This window comes from Nomascus leucogenys, chromosome 19 (genome assembly GCF_006542625.1).
Source record: "Nomascus leucogenys isolate Asia chromosome 19, Asia_NLE_v1, whole genome shotgun sequence".
Taxonomy (NCBI): Eukaryota; Metazoa; Chordata; class Mammalia; order Primates; family Hylobatidae; genus Nomascus; species Nomascus leucogenys.
In genome coordinates this window covers 55,655,337-55,677,226 of record NC_044399.1, presented here as the reverse complement: position 1 = coordinate 55,677,226, position 21,890 = coordinate 55,655,337, and the positions used below count along the sequence as shown (strand labels likewise).

General features: G+C 45.3%; 1 protein-coding gene across 5 annotated transcripts in view; it reads right to left on the bottom strand.

Annotated features, from left to right (window-relative positions):
• GALNT14 (polypeptide N-acetylgalactosaminyltransferase 14) overlaps nt 1-21,890 on the bottom strand; it is a 224,669-nt gene that overhangs the window by 158,477 nt on the left and 44,302 nt on the right. The window contains exon 2 of one of the 5 annotated variants that reach the window (XM_004091482.3): nt 6,147-6,279. The exons of the other annotated variants lie outside the window; for them this stretch is intronic. Within the exon in view, the coding sequence (XP_004091530.1) occupies nt 6,147-6,224 (78 nt within the window). The 5' untranslated portion in view covers nt 6,225-6,279. The remainder of the gene's footprint in view (nt 1-6,146; nt 6,280-21,890) is intronic. 5 annotated transcript variants of the gene reach the window in all.

The window sequence follows — 21,890 nt, the reverse complement described above, 5'->3', positions numbered from 1 at the left end:
CTCATCTCAGTGGACAGGGACAAAGTGACTTCCCTTGAAGCCTTCTAGACAGAAGGTAAGAGACGAAAGCTGTGCAGACTAGGCCACCAAGCAGAGATGTGCCAGACAAGGTGGCTCAGTCCAAAAGACTCCTACCCCAGTGTTCCTTCTGTGACCATATGTGACTTCTTTGCCTTGCTCTGGGCTTGCTGATTGCCGACTTGTGCCTACTTTGAGCCCTATATTTTTTACACGTAATGATAAATTGGTTTTTGCTCTTAAACAGTTGAGTGTTAGATGCACAGAAGATGTCAACAGGCAAAGAACCAAAGTTCAGGGGAAATACTAGGAACTTCAGGGCACAGGCAATCTTCACGGGGAGAACTCCTCCCCGGACTGCTTGAGTGATGGCAGCAAGTGGTCACCTGGGATAGTACGTAAGGGCTTCCAATCTGGAATCAAACACCCCCAGCTCCAACACTAACCAGCTGCATGGTCTTGAGCAAGATACGCAGGGTCAGTGCTCCAGGGTCCTCATCTGCAAAATGGGAATACGAATAGGGACTCACTCTATGGGATTTTTGTGAGGCTTAGATAATAGAAATAACTTTGCCCTATGCCTGGCATATGATATGCACTCAAAACATGTTAGTTATAAACATGGGACTTAAATATAAATATTTGTTGCATGTTGACTATATGCAGATACTGTTCTAGACATGGGAAATAGAGCAGTCAAAAAAACAAAGATTTTGCCCTTGTGGACCTTGCATTCCAGTGGAAGAGATGGACTTATCAGTCGATAAATAATCTCTACTATGATGAAAATTAAATTTGGCGAATAAAGAGGGAGGGAGAGCAGCATTTGGGGAAGGATGCAAGGGAAGGCTCCTCTAAATAGGGTAATCATGCAGCTTCCTGGAGGGAAAACAACTACAAAGGCCCAAGACATGCTGTGGGTTTAAGGACCAGCTAGGGGCTGGCAGGACTGGGGCAGGAAAGTGAAAGAAAGAAGAAAAGAGATCAGGTCAGGGTGGCAGGGTGGGAGGTGCCAGCTCATATGTGGCTTTGGAGTCCTTGATGAGGACTGTACATTTTATTCTAAGTGTGGCAAACAGCCACTGGAGGGTTGTGACTTGGGGTTTGATGTGTATTCACATTTTAAAATATCATTAGCCTCTGTGGGCAAAAGATTAAAAGGACACCGTTACAGACCACTGCATGGTCCAGGTGAGAGAAGATGGTGGCAGCTGTGCTAAGGGGAGGAGCAGAATCTTCTCCTTCCATTGCCACACAGGGCCTCTACCTTAGACCAGGTTGGCTACCTGTCTACCTGTATATTTATTTGGGCACTGAGTTCTCTGTGCATAGTAATAATTAAACGGGGTTTTATATTGCCAACAGCTGCCTGTGAGTTGAGGACTTAGAAGAGGTAAATGTGGATGAGAAATGGCCCCACGGTGCAGAGGAAGTAGGAAATAGCGGACTACAGCTCACTGCCCAGGAGAGGACACAGAGTGAAGGGAGACAGTGCCAAGCAGACAGTGCCAAGCAAAGCACACAGCCTGCAGAGTCAGCCCTGATGGGTCCAACTCTGAGCTGCCTGACCTTGGAGAAGTCGCTTGACATCCCAAGCTTTGGCTTCTTCATCTGTGAAATGGAGCTAACAAGGGGCAGCTGCTGTGAGTGCCAGTGACAGTCCATATGCAGCGCTAGGCACACAACAGGGGTTCAACAGCCCCCGTGCATCTTTGGGGGATTTTTTTTTTTTTTTTTGGCTTAAAACCACCACTGTTTTATATTTCTCACATCTCTGGGTAAGCTTGGGATTCTGCTGACCTGGGCTGGGCGGGTTGATCCAGGCTGGGCTCACTCATGCTGTCTGTGGGCAGCTTACAGGTCTGCCTGGGGCTAACTGGTTCAGGATGATCTCAGCTGGGAAGTCTAGGCCCTGCTACACAGGATCTTTCATCCTGCAGTAGCAGCCACTATACTTGTTCTTAGGCAGTGGTAGAGGTCTAAGAGGGAGACAGAGGGAAAAATAGAGAGAAGGAGAGAGAGAACACTCATGCAGGCCCTCTTGGAACCCAGACTCAGAATTTTCATATCGTCACTTCTACAATATTCTATTGGCCAAAGCGAATCACAGCCAGCCTAGACTCAAGAGGTAGAGACACTGACTCTCCTGACTCAGACTGTAAAGGCTGTGGATACTGAGAAGAATAGGAAAACTGGGGCCATGCTGTCCTCAACCTATGGCAACAGGATCTAGGATGTAATTGTGGTTTTGCCCATGTATCTTAATATGTTTGGGATATTTGTCCCCTCCAAATCTCATGTTGAAATGTAATCCCCAGTGTTGGAGGTGGGGCCTGGTGGGAGGTGTTCAGGTCATGGGATCAGATCCCTCATGAATGGCTTGGTGCTGTCCTTGTGATGAGAGTGAGTTCTCACTCTGAGTTCACACAAGATCTGGTTGTTTAAAAGAGTGTGGCATACCCTCTCTTCTCTTGCTCCCGCTCTGGCCATGTGAGATGCCTGCTTCCCCTTTGCCTTCTGCCATGATTGGAAGTTTCCTGAAGTCTTCGCCTGAAGGAGATGCCAGCACCACGTTTCCTGTACAGCCTGCAGAACCTTGAGCCAATTAAACCTCTTTCCTTTATAAAGTGCTCAGTCTCAGGTATTCCTTTAGAGCAAAGCAAAAGCAAAGTAGCACACATCTTTTATATGCAAATATGTCTCCTGCATCTTTGAGCCTCCACCCACCTAGCAGCTGCTCCTAAAAGGTTTGTTGATTGATCTGGAAGCAATCAGAAACAATCTCTGCGTCCTGGAGATCGGCTTGAAAAGTGTTTCTTGAATGATGCAGAATGTGTGTCACAGCTGGACATGGCAGCATTTCTGAGAAAGGGAGGCACGGCAGGGAGAGGCTCAGCTGGCCCGCGACCAGCCCTCAGAGTGACAGCGTGTTTACAAGGGCTATTAGGGGCTGCTGCTCCTCCGTGCTCACGGGATGATTTACTCCACCAGCACTGCCAGGCTGCTGCTTTTCCTTTCACTGCTGAATTGATGATTGAATCACACATATTCCATTCCAATAACATGATTTCACTTTGAGGCAGGCAGGAAGTTCAAAGCCCACTGTAAGAAGACCCTTCCCCCATGCTGGGCTCTGCCACTCTGGGAAGTTCTACAGACACATTTGTGAGTTAGGGAAAGAAATCTCTCTAAAGCACCCTACAAACAACTCTGACAGCCCCAAGTCCCACAAGAGCAGCGGCTGTATCTGGTTGTTTGGCAGAGAATTCCCTGAGCACAGTGCCTGACACCTACTTCAATGAATACTTCTAGACTGAATGAATCCACCTATCCATCTACCTGGTCAGAAGCTGTCTTAACTCGAGCAGACACAGATCACCAGCAGACTTCAAAACCACTGTGTATAGATAACAGCTGGAAGAACTGGAGAAAAGAGTTGAGTAGGAAGGAGGCCAGAACATGATGCTGCCCACAAATATTTAGTGAGTTGTCCTACTCAAGTCTCCTCCCATTTATTGAGTACCCACCATGCACCACACAATACAATCCTTCTAACAAGTCTTCAGGGTCTATTCTATGATTCATATTCTCTGTACGAAGAAACTAAGGCTCAGAGAAGTTCAGTGACTGGCCCAAGAGGACGTAGCTCCTAAGTGCCAGGCAAGGATGCCACCCAATGTCTCATCCACAGCTCCACACTTCAGAACCAACTCTGCTCCTGTCTCCACTCCCCCTCTGAGACCACCATCCTCGGAGATCCCTTTTCTGTGAGAAGCCTATATCAATCAGCAAACAGTGGCAAGGAACAGGTCCTACAGAAATGGCCACTGGAGGATGAGGTCACCAACATTTCCATGGGGTAAGTCCTATTTAATTCCTGTTGCAAATGCAAAAGGAGCACTAGATAGGGGTGTGTATACATACATATATATATATACATATATTTTTTTACATGTACATATACATTTAGTGGCCTCAAGAAACTCAAACCATTTGAAAAAATTGGAAACTATGAATAATGCAATAATATTGTCTTACTGATTTAGATAGTAAATATCAAAGGTAGGAAATGATATGATTTGTCACCCAAACTGGAACGCTTTTAAGAATAAAGAAAGGCACTGCTCTTGGACAACAGGTGTAAACTTATACTAGCCAAGATGAACCAGGACTTAAGATCACCATAGCTAGATGATCATAAGCCACAAAGTTAGGGACGCTCAGCTTTCCAGTGCCTTATACAAGTGCTGAATTTTGCATAATGCCACTCCATCCCTCATGACAACAGCACTGATTGTAGATGTTGTACAGAAAGAGTAATGATTACTGTTGCTATTTATACTAGTATAGTAACAGTCCTTATAATAATTGAAGCTTCTGTTTATTGTATTCTGCAGAAAATGTGCTACGCTATTACAAACATCACCTCATTTGTTTCTCACAGTGCTAAGCAGTGGGCATTTTTAGACCCACTTTACAGATAAGTAAAACAAGTACAAAGAGGTTAGGTTAAACGACAAGCCCAAGGTCACAAAAGTGAGTATTCCAGTGCAGGAGAGTCCTATTTTAAAGGATCTCGTCTTAATTACAAGCTACAGGTCTTCCCATTATTTCTTTTTACCTACATTCCTCAAGGAACTTATGAAATCTAATATACACACCCATCTTTATCCTGTCTCTAAATATTTCTTTCCCCATCTTCATTGCTGCTGCAAACCTCCAAAGATACTAGTCTTGTCTGATAAGTCTACGAGCCCCTTTATCAAGGCAAATGAAAGCTTAGGTTGCAAAATGAAATTTTAAATGATAAACAGTTTTATCATTCAATAATGACATTGAAAGTACCCAGAAGTCCCCTTTCAGAATCCCCAGAAATCTTCATTTACCTCCTTATCTGTCTCTAATTAAACCAACTTTTCCCTGAGCACCAGGAAAATACACACATTTCTCACTCAATTCTATCACCTTTGGGCGTCATTCCTTAATTAGCAAGGTAGCCACATCACTTCCCAGTTTCCATTGCGTGTGCACAGCTTTTCAGTTACAGTCTAGGTTCAAAGGCTATTATGGGTTGGCTGAGGCACCTGATCAAGATTTATCATGTTGTGTCCACAGAGAAATGCATAGTAAGTTACAAAATGGAGTTGTGGAGCCTAGCTTAATGAAAGAGTGAGACCAGGCCAGGCCAAGAGCCTGGAGCAAGTCGGAAGAAAACAGCTGACGTCAGAAGTTGAGGACATTGCTATGTGCCAGAGGTGAAAATGCAGGACAAAATGGAAAGAGGCAAAGGTGATCTTGAGAAGAGACTGGCTCCAGTGGAGACAGTGCCGGTTCTGAAAGGAGCAGGCTGGAAAATAGCCCAGGACCAATTATGTTCATTAGTCAATAGGGACAACAGCTGAAAAGTATCAGGCATAAGCTATGGCAGGGAAAGTTCAGGCTTATTAGGAAGAGAAAACTTGAATGGTAATGATCCTCCTGGACAACTTTCAAGTTTTAGCAAGGCTGTGAAAATGTTAATGAGGTTGGATAACATTAGACGATTATTAAGTTCACCTGGTCAGGCCCCCGACCCCGTCTTAATGGGCCTTCCCCTTATTAAAGGAACACAGATTGATAAGAAAACCCTATTATTGTTTTAAAGGCTACCAGAAAATTGTCCTCAGAGTTAAAGCCAACTAAGTGGCTTATAGAATAAAGGATGAAAGTCTGAATTTTTCATCAAAGCAATCCTAGGTAGATTTGGCCTTCTAAAGGTTTCTCTTCCCACTCCCTGGAGCCAGATCAAATCAATCCCATTCACCCTGCGCTGTGCCTGGCTGATGTGAGCTGTCTTGAGGCTAGCCCTACAGAAGTACCAGAATCAGGGAGCTCTCAGGCCCTGGGGCCACACCACATGCTCAGGACAGGGCAAGGCAAACATTCAGAAGCTGGATTGCATGCTGAGACTGCAGGCTGAAAAGCAGGCAAGCAGGCAGCACCCGAGAACAGCACAGGCACACAAGATGAAGGCAAGGGGCGAGATACAGGCCTGGGAGAACCCAGGCACATGAGAGCAGGGGAAAGTAGGGCAAAGTAGGGTTTGGGGACCAGGAGATCAAAGGACTACAAATTCAGTTCTGACTCACTGGACACGTCTCATCTTGGGCCATGGCTGTTCCATGCCTGGGAGGGAGAGCAGGGGAGCTACAGTGGGGTGCTGACATTGCATTCAGAATGAAATGGGTAGGCTCAGGGGTCAGCTGCAAACTATTTTCAATTCTAGAAAACATAAATACATGAAAATGCATCTGATGATATTTGGCATAGGTGACCACACTTTTGGGACACCAGCTTGTTTGAACCTAGTGCTATTGCCCAGGCTGCACATTAGTGTGGAATTTGGATGGACAGGAAGGATTCTCCTCCTATTAGGAAGCCACACTTCTAGGGATGATGGCTTCTGGGTGAGGCTTCCATTCACTCGCTGTATGGCAGATGCACCTGACGGCGTCAGGACATACCCTGAGAATGACCCTGTTTGGAAGATGCACCTGAATGTGTGTTCAGAGTTCTGAGCTAAGAAATCTGGGGGTGGCCAACTTGGAGATTCATTCCTTACCTATGAGGAACACCTGAGCCCTCGGACTGTCCTGAGGAACTCGGGCCGTATGGGAGACCAAGGCCGTGTTTGGGGAGTAAATGAAGGCTGCCAGGTGGAGGTTGTTAAGGGAAGGGTGCTAAGTCAATACGGTAGATGAACAGCATGCTTTTTGCAAGCGGTTGTGATTCTCCTGCCCAGCCTGCTGCCACCAGACCTCCCTGTAAGTTGCCCTCCGCTAATAAAACCCTACGTCTCATGTGTTGGCTCTGGGTCTCTTCTTCAGCCTCTTGAACATGGTGTCATCCCTGGTTGAGGTTAAAAGGGGTCTGGCACAACACTAACAAAGTGGTGGTATCAGATAAGAGCACCCCACGGGCTTCCTTAGTCATGTACAGTCCCACAACCCAACACGGGTCCCCCATTTCTGGGCAGAGTGAGGCTCACGTAGCTCAGCCCCTACTGCAACTACTCCCTCTGGTGGTCACTTCCCAGGCACCGGGCCCTCCTGCTGCTCCCAGAGAAGGCAAGGGCTGGACACTCAGGGAACTGCTCTGGCTTCCAGCAGTCCTGCATTTAGCCAGTTCCCTGCAACCTGCTGCCCAAATAGTTTGGCTTAGGCAGTCATGAGCCCTGCAAGCATCAGGATGCCCACTCAAAGGGATGCAGTGATACACATCAATGAAAACAGTGCATGGGGCAAAATCAGAGCTTTGACCAAAAAGAGTTTAAATGAAACAGGACAAAGAAAAGCAGAATATGCAGTGAAAACATTAACTCAAGCGGGTCTGGCCACCTGAAAATTGGACTATGATACCCAGCACCTTAGGTCAGCATGAAAAACCAAACCAAACACATTACCCTGAATAATGGGGAGAATAAGGTTATCAGATAAAATACAGGACACTGGTTAAATTTCCATTTTAGATATGCAATGAATAATTTTTTAGTGTGTCCCAAATATCATAAGTCATACTAAAATTATTTGTTGTTTGGTTGAAATTCCAATTCAACTGGGCGTACTCTATTTTTATTTGCTAAATCTAACATCCCTGCTAGAACTGAGTGGCGTCCATTCCATTCTTAGACTCTAAGTGCAGCCCTGTACAAGTCCAGCAAAGGTCAGCTGTAAATGAGTAAATAGTTAGATATTTGTATATGGAGAACAGTTTTCTTTAAAAACAAATCACTACTTTGCTGAGAGGAAGATGAAGAGAAGAAATCTAAATTCAGGAATGACTTATTAAAGAAAACTCCCTGTTCTGGGAGTCTCAGATGACGTGGTTTCTCATCCCAGGCTTTGTGACCTGTGCAAGTCACTTCATTTTTACATGAAAGAGTGAGTCTGAGGATGGAACTAGGAAATCACTGGGTTCTATTAAACCCTAATGTTATGATTCTATTCAATTAGAACTATGTGAATAGGGGAAATGCATTTATGTTCTAGATCCTAGGAATACAAAACTGGAAGACACCTGTTTCAGCTTGAAAGATGCAGATACTTAATTTTCTGGCAGATACAGAATATATGTGGCCACTTTCTAAGAAATGATGTCATGGGGCTGAGCCAGAAACATGCTCAGAAAGGACGGAGGTAAAACCATAAACTCAAGATTTTTATTTGGCCTCAAGATGTAAGGGGTTCCTCCCAAATATTCTGAGGTTGATAAGACAGAAGAGAAGCATGCCCCTCCCTAACACAGCCCTATCTAAGACAATATCTCATTCCAAATGCGTTGTTGCTGTGAGAATACTTTCCGAAAATAAAACCCAGTGGATCCCAGTGAAGAGAATCTGTTTCAGATATGGTAAAGCTCAGTTAATCATGAAAGATACTGATAAGGCCTCGTGAAGGTCATACCAATAGCTGGCAGAAGTCAAGTATATGGATTCATGGCAATAATGAAGATAAATATCAAGTTTGTCATTACAGCTATTTCTTCTCTACACATAGCAAGAATATTTTCCAAAGGAGACTGATTCAGTCTAAACTTGCAAATCATTTGGGAACTACAAAAGTTGAAAAGCTTACCTTTCTTTTCTAACACAAAAATAAGCAGGAAGGAAAGGGTAAAGACTGAGTTAACTCCAAAATGTAATATTACAAGTGTTTTGGGTTGGACCTGCCTCAAACAGTCCAATTTATCTCAGCAAAAACACATTTTTACACTTATAGCAAAAAATAGTTAAACATTCCAAAGTGCACATGTTTATTTTGTTAGGAAAATTATACACATTTGTTTGATTAGCTTTGGTAAATAAAATAACCAAGTCATCACTCAAGACTCAGACATGGCTGCAAAATTGATTCAATGAAATGTCAAAATAAATCATAGCTTAAAAATGCATGGTATGTAACTTCTAAAAATGAAAACCACATCTATCTCTGTCAGAGTTGTGAAGACTGTGCATTAAAATTATAGAAAAAATGAATGCAGTTTTGAAGGAAAAATATTGATTTAATCGACTCTTCCTGACTAGTGATTCAAATCATGATTTGAATCAATTTGATTTTAATCGAGCCCACCATATCCAAAAGTCATTTCTATGTGCCTTTGGAGTGCAAGATGTTATTTTCAGCAGTCTATTTATCTTCCTAGTTATAGGACACTCAGACTGATATAAAAAGAGTTGTGTTGCCTATGTCACATCAACAGGGCAGGGAGCAGAGGCTCCTACAAACTTACCTAGTTGCAAGTAATCCCAGTAAGGCCAACCACACACCAACTATAAGTAATAAGGGACTGACCAACAGTCTCAAGGATGCCAGGACCTGAAATCAGGCAGAATCCTGGGACAGTCAGTGGACTGCAGACAGTCCCAGCAACAGGGAAGAGGAATGCTTCCTGACCTACAGATAACACACAGCAAGCAGGGCACTTGGCCTCAGGCAGGGGCCAAGGCAGCCTCAGGATCCAGAAAGCAGACAGAAAGGCCAAGTCTCCACAAACAGTTCAAGTGCAACTCTTGTCTCTTGCAGAATTCTGAGATGTGGGAGGTCAGGAACAAGGCTGGCCTCAATCACCAGGGCTGTAACAGGCAGCAGGTCTCAGTCACAGATGGAGCTGAAAGCCAGAGATCAGGACAAGGCAGATGCTTGGAGAAAGCCAGTTTCTAGAACCAAAGGACTAGGAGGCTGACCTGAAGCTGAAAACATGAATTAGGTATTTAAGGCAATCATGCAAGGGTTGATCAGGTGAACTAACTGTAACCTCTGCCTCTGTTTCCTGAAGGGTATTATCTACCTCATAAAAAATTGTAAGTGTGTGGCATAAGTCTTGGCATATGGAAAGTGCTCAATGTTAGTTACTGATGATAATGATGATGATAAAAAAGGAAGAAATAATAATAAAAAAGAAATTGGCTGGGCATGGTAGCTCACGCCTATAATCCCAGCACTTTGGGAGGCCGAGGTGGGTGGATCATGAGGTCAAGAGACCGAGACCATCCTGGCCAACATGGTGAAACTCTGTCTCTACTAAATATACAAAAATTAGCTGGGCATGGTGGTGCACACCTGTAGTTCCAGCTACTAGGGAGGCTGAGGCAGGAGAATCACTTGAACCTGGGAGGCGGAGGTTGCAGTGAGCCGAGATCATGCCACTACACTCCAGCCTGGTGACAGAGTATGACTCTGTCTCAAAAAAAAAAAAGAAAAAGAAAAAAAAAATCTACTACTATTAATAATAATAATAATGTAGCCTGCTAGGGTATCCAGTGGTCCAGTTTGCCCAGGATTGGAGGGCTTCCCAGGATATGGGGCATCCAGTGCTATCACTAGAAAGAGCCAGGCAAACTGGAATGGTTGACAATTCTGTCCCTGCCATGCGCCCAGCCTGATCGACACGGCATGGGTTGGGTCAGAACCTGCAGATGGCCTTAAGTGCCTTTAGCTGTGGGGATCAGCTGTGGGGAAGCACGGAACCAGGCACCACACCTTCTTGGAGGTAGAACTGAGTTTTTGTTGTATGAGGATCATGGTCTGGCTTTTCCCTTCAAGGCACTTGGTGAAAGGAATGTAGTGAATCTATAATCATTAACAAGCTGTCTGGGCTAATCATTTCCTCCCATTAGTTCCAGTTAATAAGAAAACAGAACAAGGAGGGAAGAGGAGGAGGGTGAGGAAGCAGGATCTGGCCGTGTCTGGGTTCACTGAGTTTCAGCTGTTCTCAAAGGTCCCATCCTTCACCCAGTTTTAACCTCCACCCTATGCCCCACTGCATGAGTCTGGCACAAGGCAAGCACTCAATCTATATGCACAGTATCCGAGAAAGCTGATTGGTGGGGTTGGGATCAGATCTGCTGCCTCCTTGGACGTGTCTTTGTGGAAAGGTATAGGTGCCTGGCTAGGAATTACTGTGACGAAGCCATGGTTCAGTGGGCAGGCACTGCTGCCCTGTACTAGGCAGCCTGAGGTCCAAGTCCTTCCCTTTGTGTGATCTGAGGACAGGGCAGTTACACAACCTTGCACCTACTCCTGCTCATGCTGCTGCTGCTGAGTCTCAAAACAGCCAAAGCAAGAAGAAGCCGGAGAAGTCCTGGTGAAAGGCTGTGTGGTTGGTGAGCTGCTGGGGATCCTGCAGTTTTCTCAGGGATTTAGGGGTGGATTTAGGAACATGATATCGAGAGGTTGCTTATATATAGCCCAGTAGGGGAGAAAGAGCACTGGATTCAAAGTCAGAACCTGGATGTTTATCTCAGCTCAGCCTCTCCACAGATGCAGTTCAGCTAACACATACTGAACAAGCATCAGGACCAGCCACTGTGTGGGATACTTCCTCCAATTTTATCCTTTTATCCTCAATACAACTGATTACTATGCCCCATTTTATTGATAAAGAAACAGTCTCAAAGAGGTGGAAACTGAGGCTAAGAGAGGTAAGCCTGGTCAAGACAACATACTACATATGTGGTTCAGTGTGTTGGCTGAAGCTCAAAGAGGTAATGCTGGAATCTTGAAGACATGGGTCAGGACAGGTACTGGAACATGTACTGAACTGATGATGGCTGATTCAAGAAACAAAGAATCTCAGGGCCAGAGGAAGAGCCTTCTTTGGATCGGGCAACCAGCATGGCATGTAAAGTACTGCAGTTGATGTGTCTAGCTCCAGATGTTTATAAAGGACTTTAGTGCCCTGAGCTGATGCTCAGCTTGCCTGGGCCGTGGAGTGGGGCTATATTCTTGGAAACACTGCTAAGGGGAAGCATGGGTACAAACATCTCAAACAAGACTGGAATAATGGGTCTCTCTCCTCCTTGGTAGCTGAGCGGCCTAATGCAAGTCATTTAACCTCCCTGAACCTCAGTCTCTTCATCTAACCTGGCTCACCCATAGCTGGTGTAAGGATTAAAGGTAATGTGTGTGGCCAAGAGCAGTGGCTTCACGCCTGTAATCCCAGCACTTTGGGAGGCCAAGGCAGGTGGATTGCCTGAGGTCAGGAGTTCGAGACCAGCCTGGCCAACATGGTGAAACCCCGTCTCTACTAAAAATACAAAAATTAACCAGGCATGGTGGCATGCACCTGTAATCCCAGCTACTCAGGAGGCTGAGGCAGGAGAATTGCTTGAACCTGGGAGGCAGAGGCTGCAGTGAGTGCCAAGATCGCACCATTATACTCCAGCCAGGGTGACAGAGCGAAACTCCACCTTAAAAAAAAAAAAAAAAATGTAACGTGTGTGACACGCTTTGCACTGCATGGGACACAGTGTAGTACTCCGTGCAGGGGAACATCTTTCAAGCACATTTGCTAAGCTGCCAGGTAAAGCCAAAGAAAGCTATCTGACTCCCCCATTAGTGGCATTTAACCATGCCAGACTAATTTGTCTAACTAGAAATGACTTGAAATCTCCATGCCCCACTCCCTCATCTTCCAGGCATTCAGAAAGGCAGGCTTGGATCTCCTTGGCACATTTACTACCAGGGACATCCGGGTATCCCAGAGCTATCAGGACAATGAGAAGGGCCTCCAGAGAGAGGGAGGAGCTGGTGCTAAAGCATGACCTTCAGGGCCTCCAAAAGATGCTCCCAAGAATGGCTGCAGAAGAGTTCAACTCCAAGTCGATGACAACAAGGGAAGGTTAATCACAGGGAGGCACAGGGCTACAGGGCAGGAGGCACATGGGGTAGGCAGGGAAGTCAGCTTCTGCTGCACCCTGGCCTGGGCACTGATGAACTCCATGCCATGGTACCTGGGAAAACTCAGTCCCAGACTGACTTCCACCACCTCTATCACCCAGTCCCCTTCTCCTCCGGTATCTCCCTCCACCCTCGGGGGCTCATGAGAAGTCTCTTCATTTCCTTTTGGTGCACTGTGGGGACCCCTCGGCTCCTCTGTGCTTTCTTGAACTGATGCTCAGTTATTTTCCACATGTGACACGTGCTCTGCCACCATCACCTCCTGTATTAGTCCATTTTCATACTGCTATGAAGAAATACCAGACACTGGGTAATTTACAAAGAGAAAGGTTTGCTGGACTCACAGTTCCACACGGCTGGGGAGGCCTCACAATCATGGCACAAGGCAAACGAGGAGCAAGGACAGGACTTACATGGCAACAGGCAAGAGGGGGTGTACAGGGGAACTGCCCCTTATCATACCATCAGATCTCATGAGACTTATTCACTCTCACAAGAACAGCATCGGAAAACCTGACCCCATGATTCAATTACCTCCCACCAGGTCCCTCCTATGACATGTGGGGATTATGGGAGCTACAATTCAAGATGAGATTTGGGTGGGGACAAAGCCAAGCCATATCATTTCCCCACCCTGGCCATTAGGCCTTCACTACAGCCTAGGATCTCTGGACTTGGGCCACACACTACTCTGGACTAAACCTTGGTTTTCAGGCACATAGAGTTGCTAGCACTCAACTTGTGGCTACCCTCTAAGAAGTCACTGCCTTTAATTACACAAGTCAGCACAGGCCCCCAGCCTTGGGACTGCCCTACTGAGCAGGTCCCTGCAGTGCCTGGTCTCAGCCATGCTCCTCATCACCAGGCTGTATAGCTTATAGCTCCCTGGGCCCCTGACCTTTTCCTTTCCCTCCCGTGCCAGGCATTTCTACTGCAGATGAATGTGACCTTGAGCAAGTAACTTCATCCCTCTGGATCTTGGTTTTCACAACCATAAAGATAGAAGTCATGTGAATGATGTTAGCAGTTTTTCAACCTTCAGTGTGAAAAAAACCCATAAAAGGGTATACTTTTACATACATTAACTAAGAAAACGCATGAAGATGAAGAGGCCCTGCGAACTTAGTAATATCTTCAAATAAATCTATATTTTATTTATTACAACCCCATCATTTGAAAAGTAGAACACATATGAGTGAGATTTATTATTTAGTCCTCCGGTACCTAAGGAATGATTGGTGCACTACGGACTCTTGGACCCAGGGTAATAATTCCACCACTCCCCCATGGGTTCACAGCCTGCAGATTGGCGAACAGCAGACTAGACAACCTCCAAGGGCCTTTCAAGGTCATAAATTCAACAAAGATTTACCAAGCACCTGCTAGGATGGATACATTCTAATTAGGGAGACAGATAAAATCCAAGAGAACAAATTTTAAAGTAACCACTTCATTATGGTAACTGTTAAAAACCCAAGACCAATCTAAAAAATGAGACAGCATGGGGGAATGTGGCCTTTTAGATAGAATGGTAGAAGGTTTCTCTGGGGTAGTAACATTTGACCATATGACCCAGAAGATGACAAGGCACCAGCCATAAGAAAGGGATGGGTGGGGAGAAGAAGGCAAAAAGCATTCCAGGCAGAAGACACAACTTCACAAAGCCTCTGAGAAGGGTGCCAGTGTGGGCTGTTGAATGACCTTTATGGCTGAGGATGAAGACATAGGGGGCAAATTATAGAGGGGAAAAACAGCAATTCTGTCTGGAAGTATTAAGTTTAGGAGTATGCATGACATCCAAGTGGGAATGTTGACACAGCTGAATATAAGAGAAGGCTAAAATTCAGAGATAACTGTGCTAGAAATACACATTTAGGAGTCAACAGAGAGAAGATATTCCAAATTCTGAAAAGTAAGGGGAACTATTGAGGGGAGGGCAGGGGACAGGAGGAGACAGGAGAGGAGAGGAGAGGAGAGGAGAGGAGAGGAGAGGAGAGGAGAGGAGAGGAGAGGAGAGGAAACGAGAACCTCTAGACCAAGTCCTTAGAAACATGACCACTGATTTGGGAAGAGAAGGAAAGAGACTGGGAGAAGTCAGAGAAGAAAGAGGAAAACCAGGACCTGGTGAAGTTAATAAAATCCAAAAGAGAAAAGAATTCAAGAAGGAGGGAGCAGCCAACTGTGTGGAATGCTATTGAGAGACAGAGAAGGTAAGATTCAGATGAAAGCACATCCACTGGATTTGGCAATACAGATAATGCTATAGACTGAATGTTTGTGTCCCCTCCAAATCTGTATTTTGAAACCTAAACCCTAATGTGATGGCATTTGAAGGTAGAGCCTCTGGGAGGTGATAAGGTCATGATGATGGACCCCTTATGGATGGATTAGTGCCTGTTTAAAAGAGACTCCAGAGAGCTCCCTCGCCCCTTTTCTGCAATGTAAGGACACAGCACAATAATAGCAGTCTATGAAGCAGAGACTGGACCTTTGACCAGATACAGAATCAACTGGCGCTTTGATCTAGGACTTCCCAGCCTCTAGAACCGTCAGAAATACATTTCTGTTGTTGATAATCCACCCAAGTCTATGGTATTCTGTTATAGCAGCCCAAACAAACTCAGAGAAAAAAGAGAGGCACAGGTATAGCGATTGCGGCAGAGGCCACTGGAGTGGGATGAAGAGAGATTGAAGGGTAAGGAACATGATAGGGACATGATGTGTTGGCAACCGCTTCTAGAAGTGTGGCTATCAAGAGAAACAGAAAAAACGGGACACAAGATGGAAGAACAGGGTAGATTATTATTCAGCAAGTACTCCGTCTCCCTCAGTCTCCATGGGAGGAGTGTATGTCCCATCTCACTGATGTTAAGCTTGGCCAATGGGATGTGCAGATATGCCCTGAGTAGGCCTTTGAAATGTGCTTGCCTGATTGGGCTTGGCATCTCGTGGTCCTTCCTTTCTTTGTGAGAACATGTCTTGGGTAGCCGCTGGATGAAGGAGAATGAGTGATGTGTGGCACAGGCTTGGGACAAAACCCACAACTTGGAGCCCAGCTTAGATCTGTGGAACTCTAGCCAACCCACAAACCTGTAAGCAAAAACATATTCTAGTTGTATGCCACTAAGATGCTGTGGTTATTGATTGTGCAGCATTATTGTGGATAAAGCTGACTAATACAAGGGAAAATATGCAGTCAGGTGGGGTTATGTTTAGGATGGGTGATGCTAGAGTATGTGTGTATACTAACGGGAATGATGTACTGAGATGAAGGAGGATTTTGCTGACCAAAAGGGATGAGACAGCTTTGGCAGGGCAATGCCCATGAGAAGAACAAGAGGGGACAAGATCCTGAAGATGAGGGGAGGGGCTGGCTTTAGATAAGAGGAGGGCGGCATCCTCCATTGTAACAAGAGGGGAAATAGCAGATGCAGATACAAGAAGGTTTAAAGATTTGGTCAGGAAAGATGAGCAGCTTAGATGGGATGACTAATTTCTTAGTGAATGATGAAGCACGACCATCAGTGGAGAATGTCTTTAGCCTGGGGAGGAGGTGTCTGGTTGCCTGCTGTTTGCCTTTCCTTAAGTGCCTTTCTAATTTTCTCTGCAGATCTAAACACTAAGCCCCTCCTTCTCCCTGAAATCCTAGCCTACCATGACCCTTCTCCTTCCTACAGCATTTGCAATCTCAACTCGAGTGGGACATCTGATTAGCTCGTCTCATTGTTTGAAGTAGGATTTAGGCATCCTTTCCCTTCTGCTGAACTTGAGCTTGATGAGACATTCGGATCACGTTGTTTGCTTCTTTTGAGTCCCCCACAGTACCAATGACATAGTGATGGTCATGCTGAGGAGGCTTAATAATTACTTGTTAACTGGCTCAAGAAGAAAAAGTATGTGATTGTTACTGTTTCCTCTTATAGACTAGCTGACTTGGGCCAAAGAAAATCAGGCAAGACCAGCTGTTAAGCGGTTAGCCAGCAGAACTATTGTTTCTGGAGACAGACACGTTTTCTGGTTTGGATTTATTTTTTTCTCACTTCTTATGCCAACTTCCCTTAAGCTTGGTCCATTTTCTTCACTGCTTCAAGAATTTTTTCATCAATCCTGCCGTGGTCATACTGACATCTTTCCTGAGAAAGCAAAGGGTTATTTTCTAGATGTTCTTTAATGCCATTGCTTAGAGGGCTTTCTGTTTTATCTTCAATGAAACAAAAAGTACCAGATCTCACAGGTAATGCTAGGGAGCCCGTATTTCGTGCAAGGGATCCCAGAAATATCAAGCAGCTGGCATGCTCACTCCAAAGCTACTATGCAGACCTTGTTTATACCTGAAAGACAGCAGAGGGAGCTTGTTCTCAAAGGCCTCCCCAGCCTCAGTCGAACTGGCTGAATGGACCTTAGAGTCTCAGTCTGACAGTTTCACAAGGTTCTGTGTGCCACCTTCAACACTCATCCAAGTTACGTGCAGAGGAAACAGAGCTGATCCAGAGAACTCCGTTGCCTGGCAACTGAGACACCATGGACTAACTTGTAAGGCAAGGGTGGGTGTCCACTCCTCCATCCCCTCAAGGGCTCCAATCCACCCTCCCAAGTTCCCATCATTTCCAGACACCAAAAGTTTCAGGACAACCCACCCCTCCTCCACTGATGGAGCAAAGTGTCCCTCAAGAAGGCCCCCAGTTCACAGCCAGGCTGTTGAGGGCCCCCTCTTCTGAGATCCCCAGACCACCCTACTCTCACCTTCTAGCCAAGCTCTGACGATAACGCTAGGTACTTCCCCCACAGCACTCAGAGCTCCCTGGGACTGGAGCTGTATCTGATTCACCTGTATTTCCTTCTCTAGCCAGGCACATGTGGATGGCCAATGAATGGCTTGTTAGACTCTAACAGCACAGATAGACAGCGCATCTGACCCACCTGGAGAAAGCTCCAGCTCTGCTTGCACTGCCTAAGGCAGTCCCTTCATCTCTTTTTTTTTTTTTTTTTTTTTGACAGAGTTTCACTCTTGTTGCCCAGGCTGGAGTGCAATGGCGTGGTCTCAACTCACTATAGCCTCCGCCTCCTGGGTTCAAGTCATTCTCCTGCCTCAGCCTCCTGAGTAGCTGGGATTACAGGTGCACACCTGGCTAATTTTTGTATTTTTAGTAGAGACGGGGTTTCGCCATGTTGGCCAGGCTGGTCTCGAACTCCTGACCTCAGGTGATCCGCCTGCCTCGGCCTCCCAAAGTGCTGGGATTACAGGCATGAGCCACCACATCCCTAAAGATGAAGGGACGGCCTTCCCTTCATCTTTAAGGGACTTTTTCCTCATCTGTGAAGAGAACATTAAAAATATCTACGTCACTGGCACTATGAGAAGAGAGGAAAGTAATACACGTTTTATAAACTGGCGAGTGTTTTACTAAGTGAGTACTAATTCACACTTAAGTTTTAGAGGCTGTATTACCCCCTCAAAAATCTTTTCACTTTTAAACAGACCCTCTGATGTGTCCTATTTCCTCTTTGATGAAGGACAATGCCTTCCTCCTTCAGCAGTGAAGGTATTTCAGGCATGAGTGAAAGAAACTAGGTTTGCTTTGACTGGGGGAGGTAATCAGGACCCTTAATGACAGAATATGGACCAGAAATCAGTAAACTATGGCTTGAGGCCCAAATCCTACCCACCCCCCATTTCTGCAGGACAGGGGAGCTAGAAGGGCTTTTGGATTTTTAAATGGTTGAAAAAAAGTCAAAAGGAGAATATTTTGTGATACATAAAAATTATATGAAATTCAATTTACAGTATCTATAAATAAAGTTTTATTGGAACACAGCCATGCTCATTTGTTTACATATCATCTGTGGATGCTTTTGTGCCACACCAGGAGAGCTGAGTACGTTGTGACAGAGACCATAAGGCCTGTAAAGCTACAAATATTTATTAATTAGTTTTTTAACAGAAAAGTTTGCCAACTCCTGATAGAGATCATCTCTGTACTTGCCCCAAGGCCACTCCCATCAAAAGATCTAGAATGAGTCAAGATTTTATTCTGGGAATTCCACTTTAGTCCATCCAGGCTGCTATAATAAAATACTATAAACTAGGTGGCTTACAAATAACAAATTTATTTATCACGGTTCTGGAACCTGAAAAGTCCTAGATCAAAGCACTAGCAGATTCAGTGTGTGGTGAGGGTCCACTCTCTGATTCACAGACAGCCATCTTCTTGCTGTTGCCTGAAGGGGTGGAAGGGATAAGGGAGCCCTCTGGGATCTTGTGATGGTTAATACTTAGTGTCAGTCAACTTGATTGGATTGAAGGATCCAAAGTGTTGTTCCTAGGTGTGTTTGTGAGGGTGTTGCCAAGGAGATTAACATTTGAGTCAATGCACTGGGTGAGGCAGACCCACCCTCAATGTGGGTGGGCACCATCCAATCAGCTGCCAGTGTGGCTAGAATAAACCAGGCAGAAGAAGGTGGAAGGAGCCGACTTCCTGAGTCTTCCACCCTTCATCTTTCTGCCGTGCTGGATGCCTCCTGCCCTCAAACATCAGACTCTAAGTTCTTCAGCTTTTGGACTCTTGGACTTAACACCAGTGGTTTGCCTGGAGCTCTCAGGCCTTCAGCCATAGACTGAAGGCTGCACCGTTGGCTTCCCTACTTTTGAGGTTTTGAGACTTGGACTGGCTTCCTTGCTCCTCAGCTTGCAGACAGCCTATCGTGGAACCTCACCTTGTGATCACATGAGCCAATTTTCCTTAATAAACTCCCCTTCATATATATGTATATCCTGTTAGTTCTGTCCCTTTAGAGAACACTGACTAATACAGATCTCTTTTATAAAGGCACTAATCTATTCATGAGGGTTCCACCCTCATGACTCATCACCTACCAGAGGCCTTACCTCCTAAATCATCACAGTTGGGATTAGGTTCAGTATAATAATTTTGTGAAGACACAAACATTCAATCTACAGCAGAGGGATATAGACAAAACAGATCATATTCTGAAGAACAACCAGGAACATGCTGAGACTCAGACATGTGTCATGGGAAGAATGGGTCAATAATTCCAAGGTGTCTTCAATTATCCAAAGAGCTGTCATGATGAAAGGAGATAAGGCTCCTTCTCCATGGCATCAAAAAGTCAACCTGGGACTGGAGACCCATTTCAGTCAACATAAAGAAGCATCCTCAGCTGTCTGAGCTGTTTCAGGGGATGAGTTCCCTGTCATTACATGTATTCACAGAAAAACAAATGTACAGTGTAGTGAATATACAATGTAGTGATCAATGACAAGATGATCATTGGGTCACTGACGTGGGTACCTTTTATTAGGCTGGAGCAAAAGTAACTGTGGTTTAGGCCATTACTTTTAATGGCAAAAATTGCAATTACTTTTGCATCAACCTAATAGATTGCCCATTTTGCGAAGACCTTCTTAACTACACCATGAAAATCCACAAGGGTAGGCTCCTGGATGCTATGTTTGTACAATATGATTCTAACACAGTTTACTGAACCAGAAGTGGCTCCTGTCTGAGGTTGGTTCCATCAGGGTCCTTTACCTAAGAACTTGAGAGCAGGTCAGGGTGAGAATGAGGGAGAGGACAGGGTGCCCTGTGTACGGCTGAAAGTGTAGTATCTCTGCCCACCATGTGGGCTCAGGAGCAGGGAAAGCTGGCTTGCTAGGAAAGAAGTATAAAGCAGATTTATGGAGAGAAAGAGAGAGATGGGATGGAGAAAGAGTTAGCCCTGGGCTCCCAACAGCATTGCAGTCCCTGGCTCCAAACTCTTCATGAGGTCTGGTTTCCATGACCAAACTTCTGGGTTACTACAGATTAGTCTCATTTTGCAGAAGCTAGCTTGAGATGGATTCTCTTACAGCTTAAAGAACTTGAAGTAATGTCATCATGGTGGAACAAGACTCAGATCTTGACAACCTGGCCAGTGTCCTCAGTCTCTTCCAGCCTTGGGAATCTAAGGTTCTATTAGCCATCTAGAGGAGAGGCCATGCCCCCTTGAGAAGCAGTGTCTGGAGAGCCTGGGACTGCATATCCACAGCACAGACCACAGGCATGGCATGTCAACTTGCACACATCGCACTTACTTCTCTCCTCTTTAGGAAGATAACGTGAATCTATCATGCCACTCTGTTGTGAAGAATAATGAATAGCACCGTTAACAAATGACAAGTGCTACATTTCTTATTATTATCTATCATGTATACATCACTTTATTTCTGTAGCATCCAGCAGGTGTTGAATGCAAATGGACTGCAAGCACTTTTGCAGACTTGCAATCTCCTTTTAAGAAAAACATTTGTGAGCATGGAACAGTAGAGCTGCCAGGCTCTTCCAAGTCCTACACTGAAGTACCCCAAGCAGGACCCTAGAGGCCCTTCTCAGTCATGCTGATTCACTGGAAAGCTATTAAATCCAGGTGATTCACATTTATTTTAGTGCAATAAGATCTACCCTAGCTCCAAGCTTCGACCCTGTCAGGCCTCTGAGGCCAAGCTAAGCCATCATATGCCCTGTGACCTGCATGTATGCACCCAGATGGCCTGAAGCAACTGAAGATCCACAAAAAAAGTGAAAATAGCCTTAACTAATGACATTCCACCATTGTGATTTGTTTCCACCCCACCCTAACTGATCAATGTACTTTGTAATCTCCCCCACCCTTAAGAAGGTTCTTTGTAATCTCCCCCACACTTAAGAAGGTTATTTGTAATCTCCCCCACACTTAAGGTTCTTTGTAATTCTCACCACCCTTGAGAATGTACTTTGTGAGATCCACCCCCTGCCCACAAAACATTGTTCCTAACTCCACTGCCTATCCCAAAACCTATAAGAACTAATGATAATCCCACCACCCTTTGCTGACTCTCTTTTTGCACTTAGCCCACCTGCACCCAGGTGATTAAAAAGCTTTATTGCTCACACAAAGCCTGTTTGGTGGTCTCTTCACTTGGACATGCATGACAGACCCGATGCCATTTGGAGGCCGTAACTGTTTGTGTGATCAGAGAACCACAGGAAACAGACATGGGCAATATGTGGCCAGAGGCTCTTGATCACTCTTTTTGCTCCAGCAATAGGATAGCCTTGGGCCTCCTTTGATCCAGGTTATTCCACATGCCAGACTTCACCACTCGCCAAGTGTTGCTCA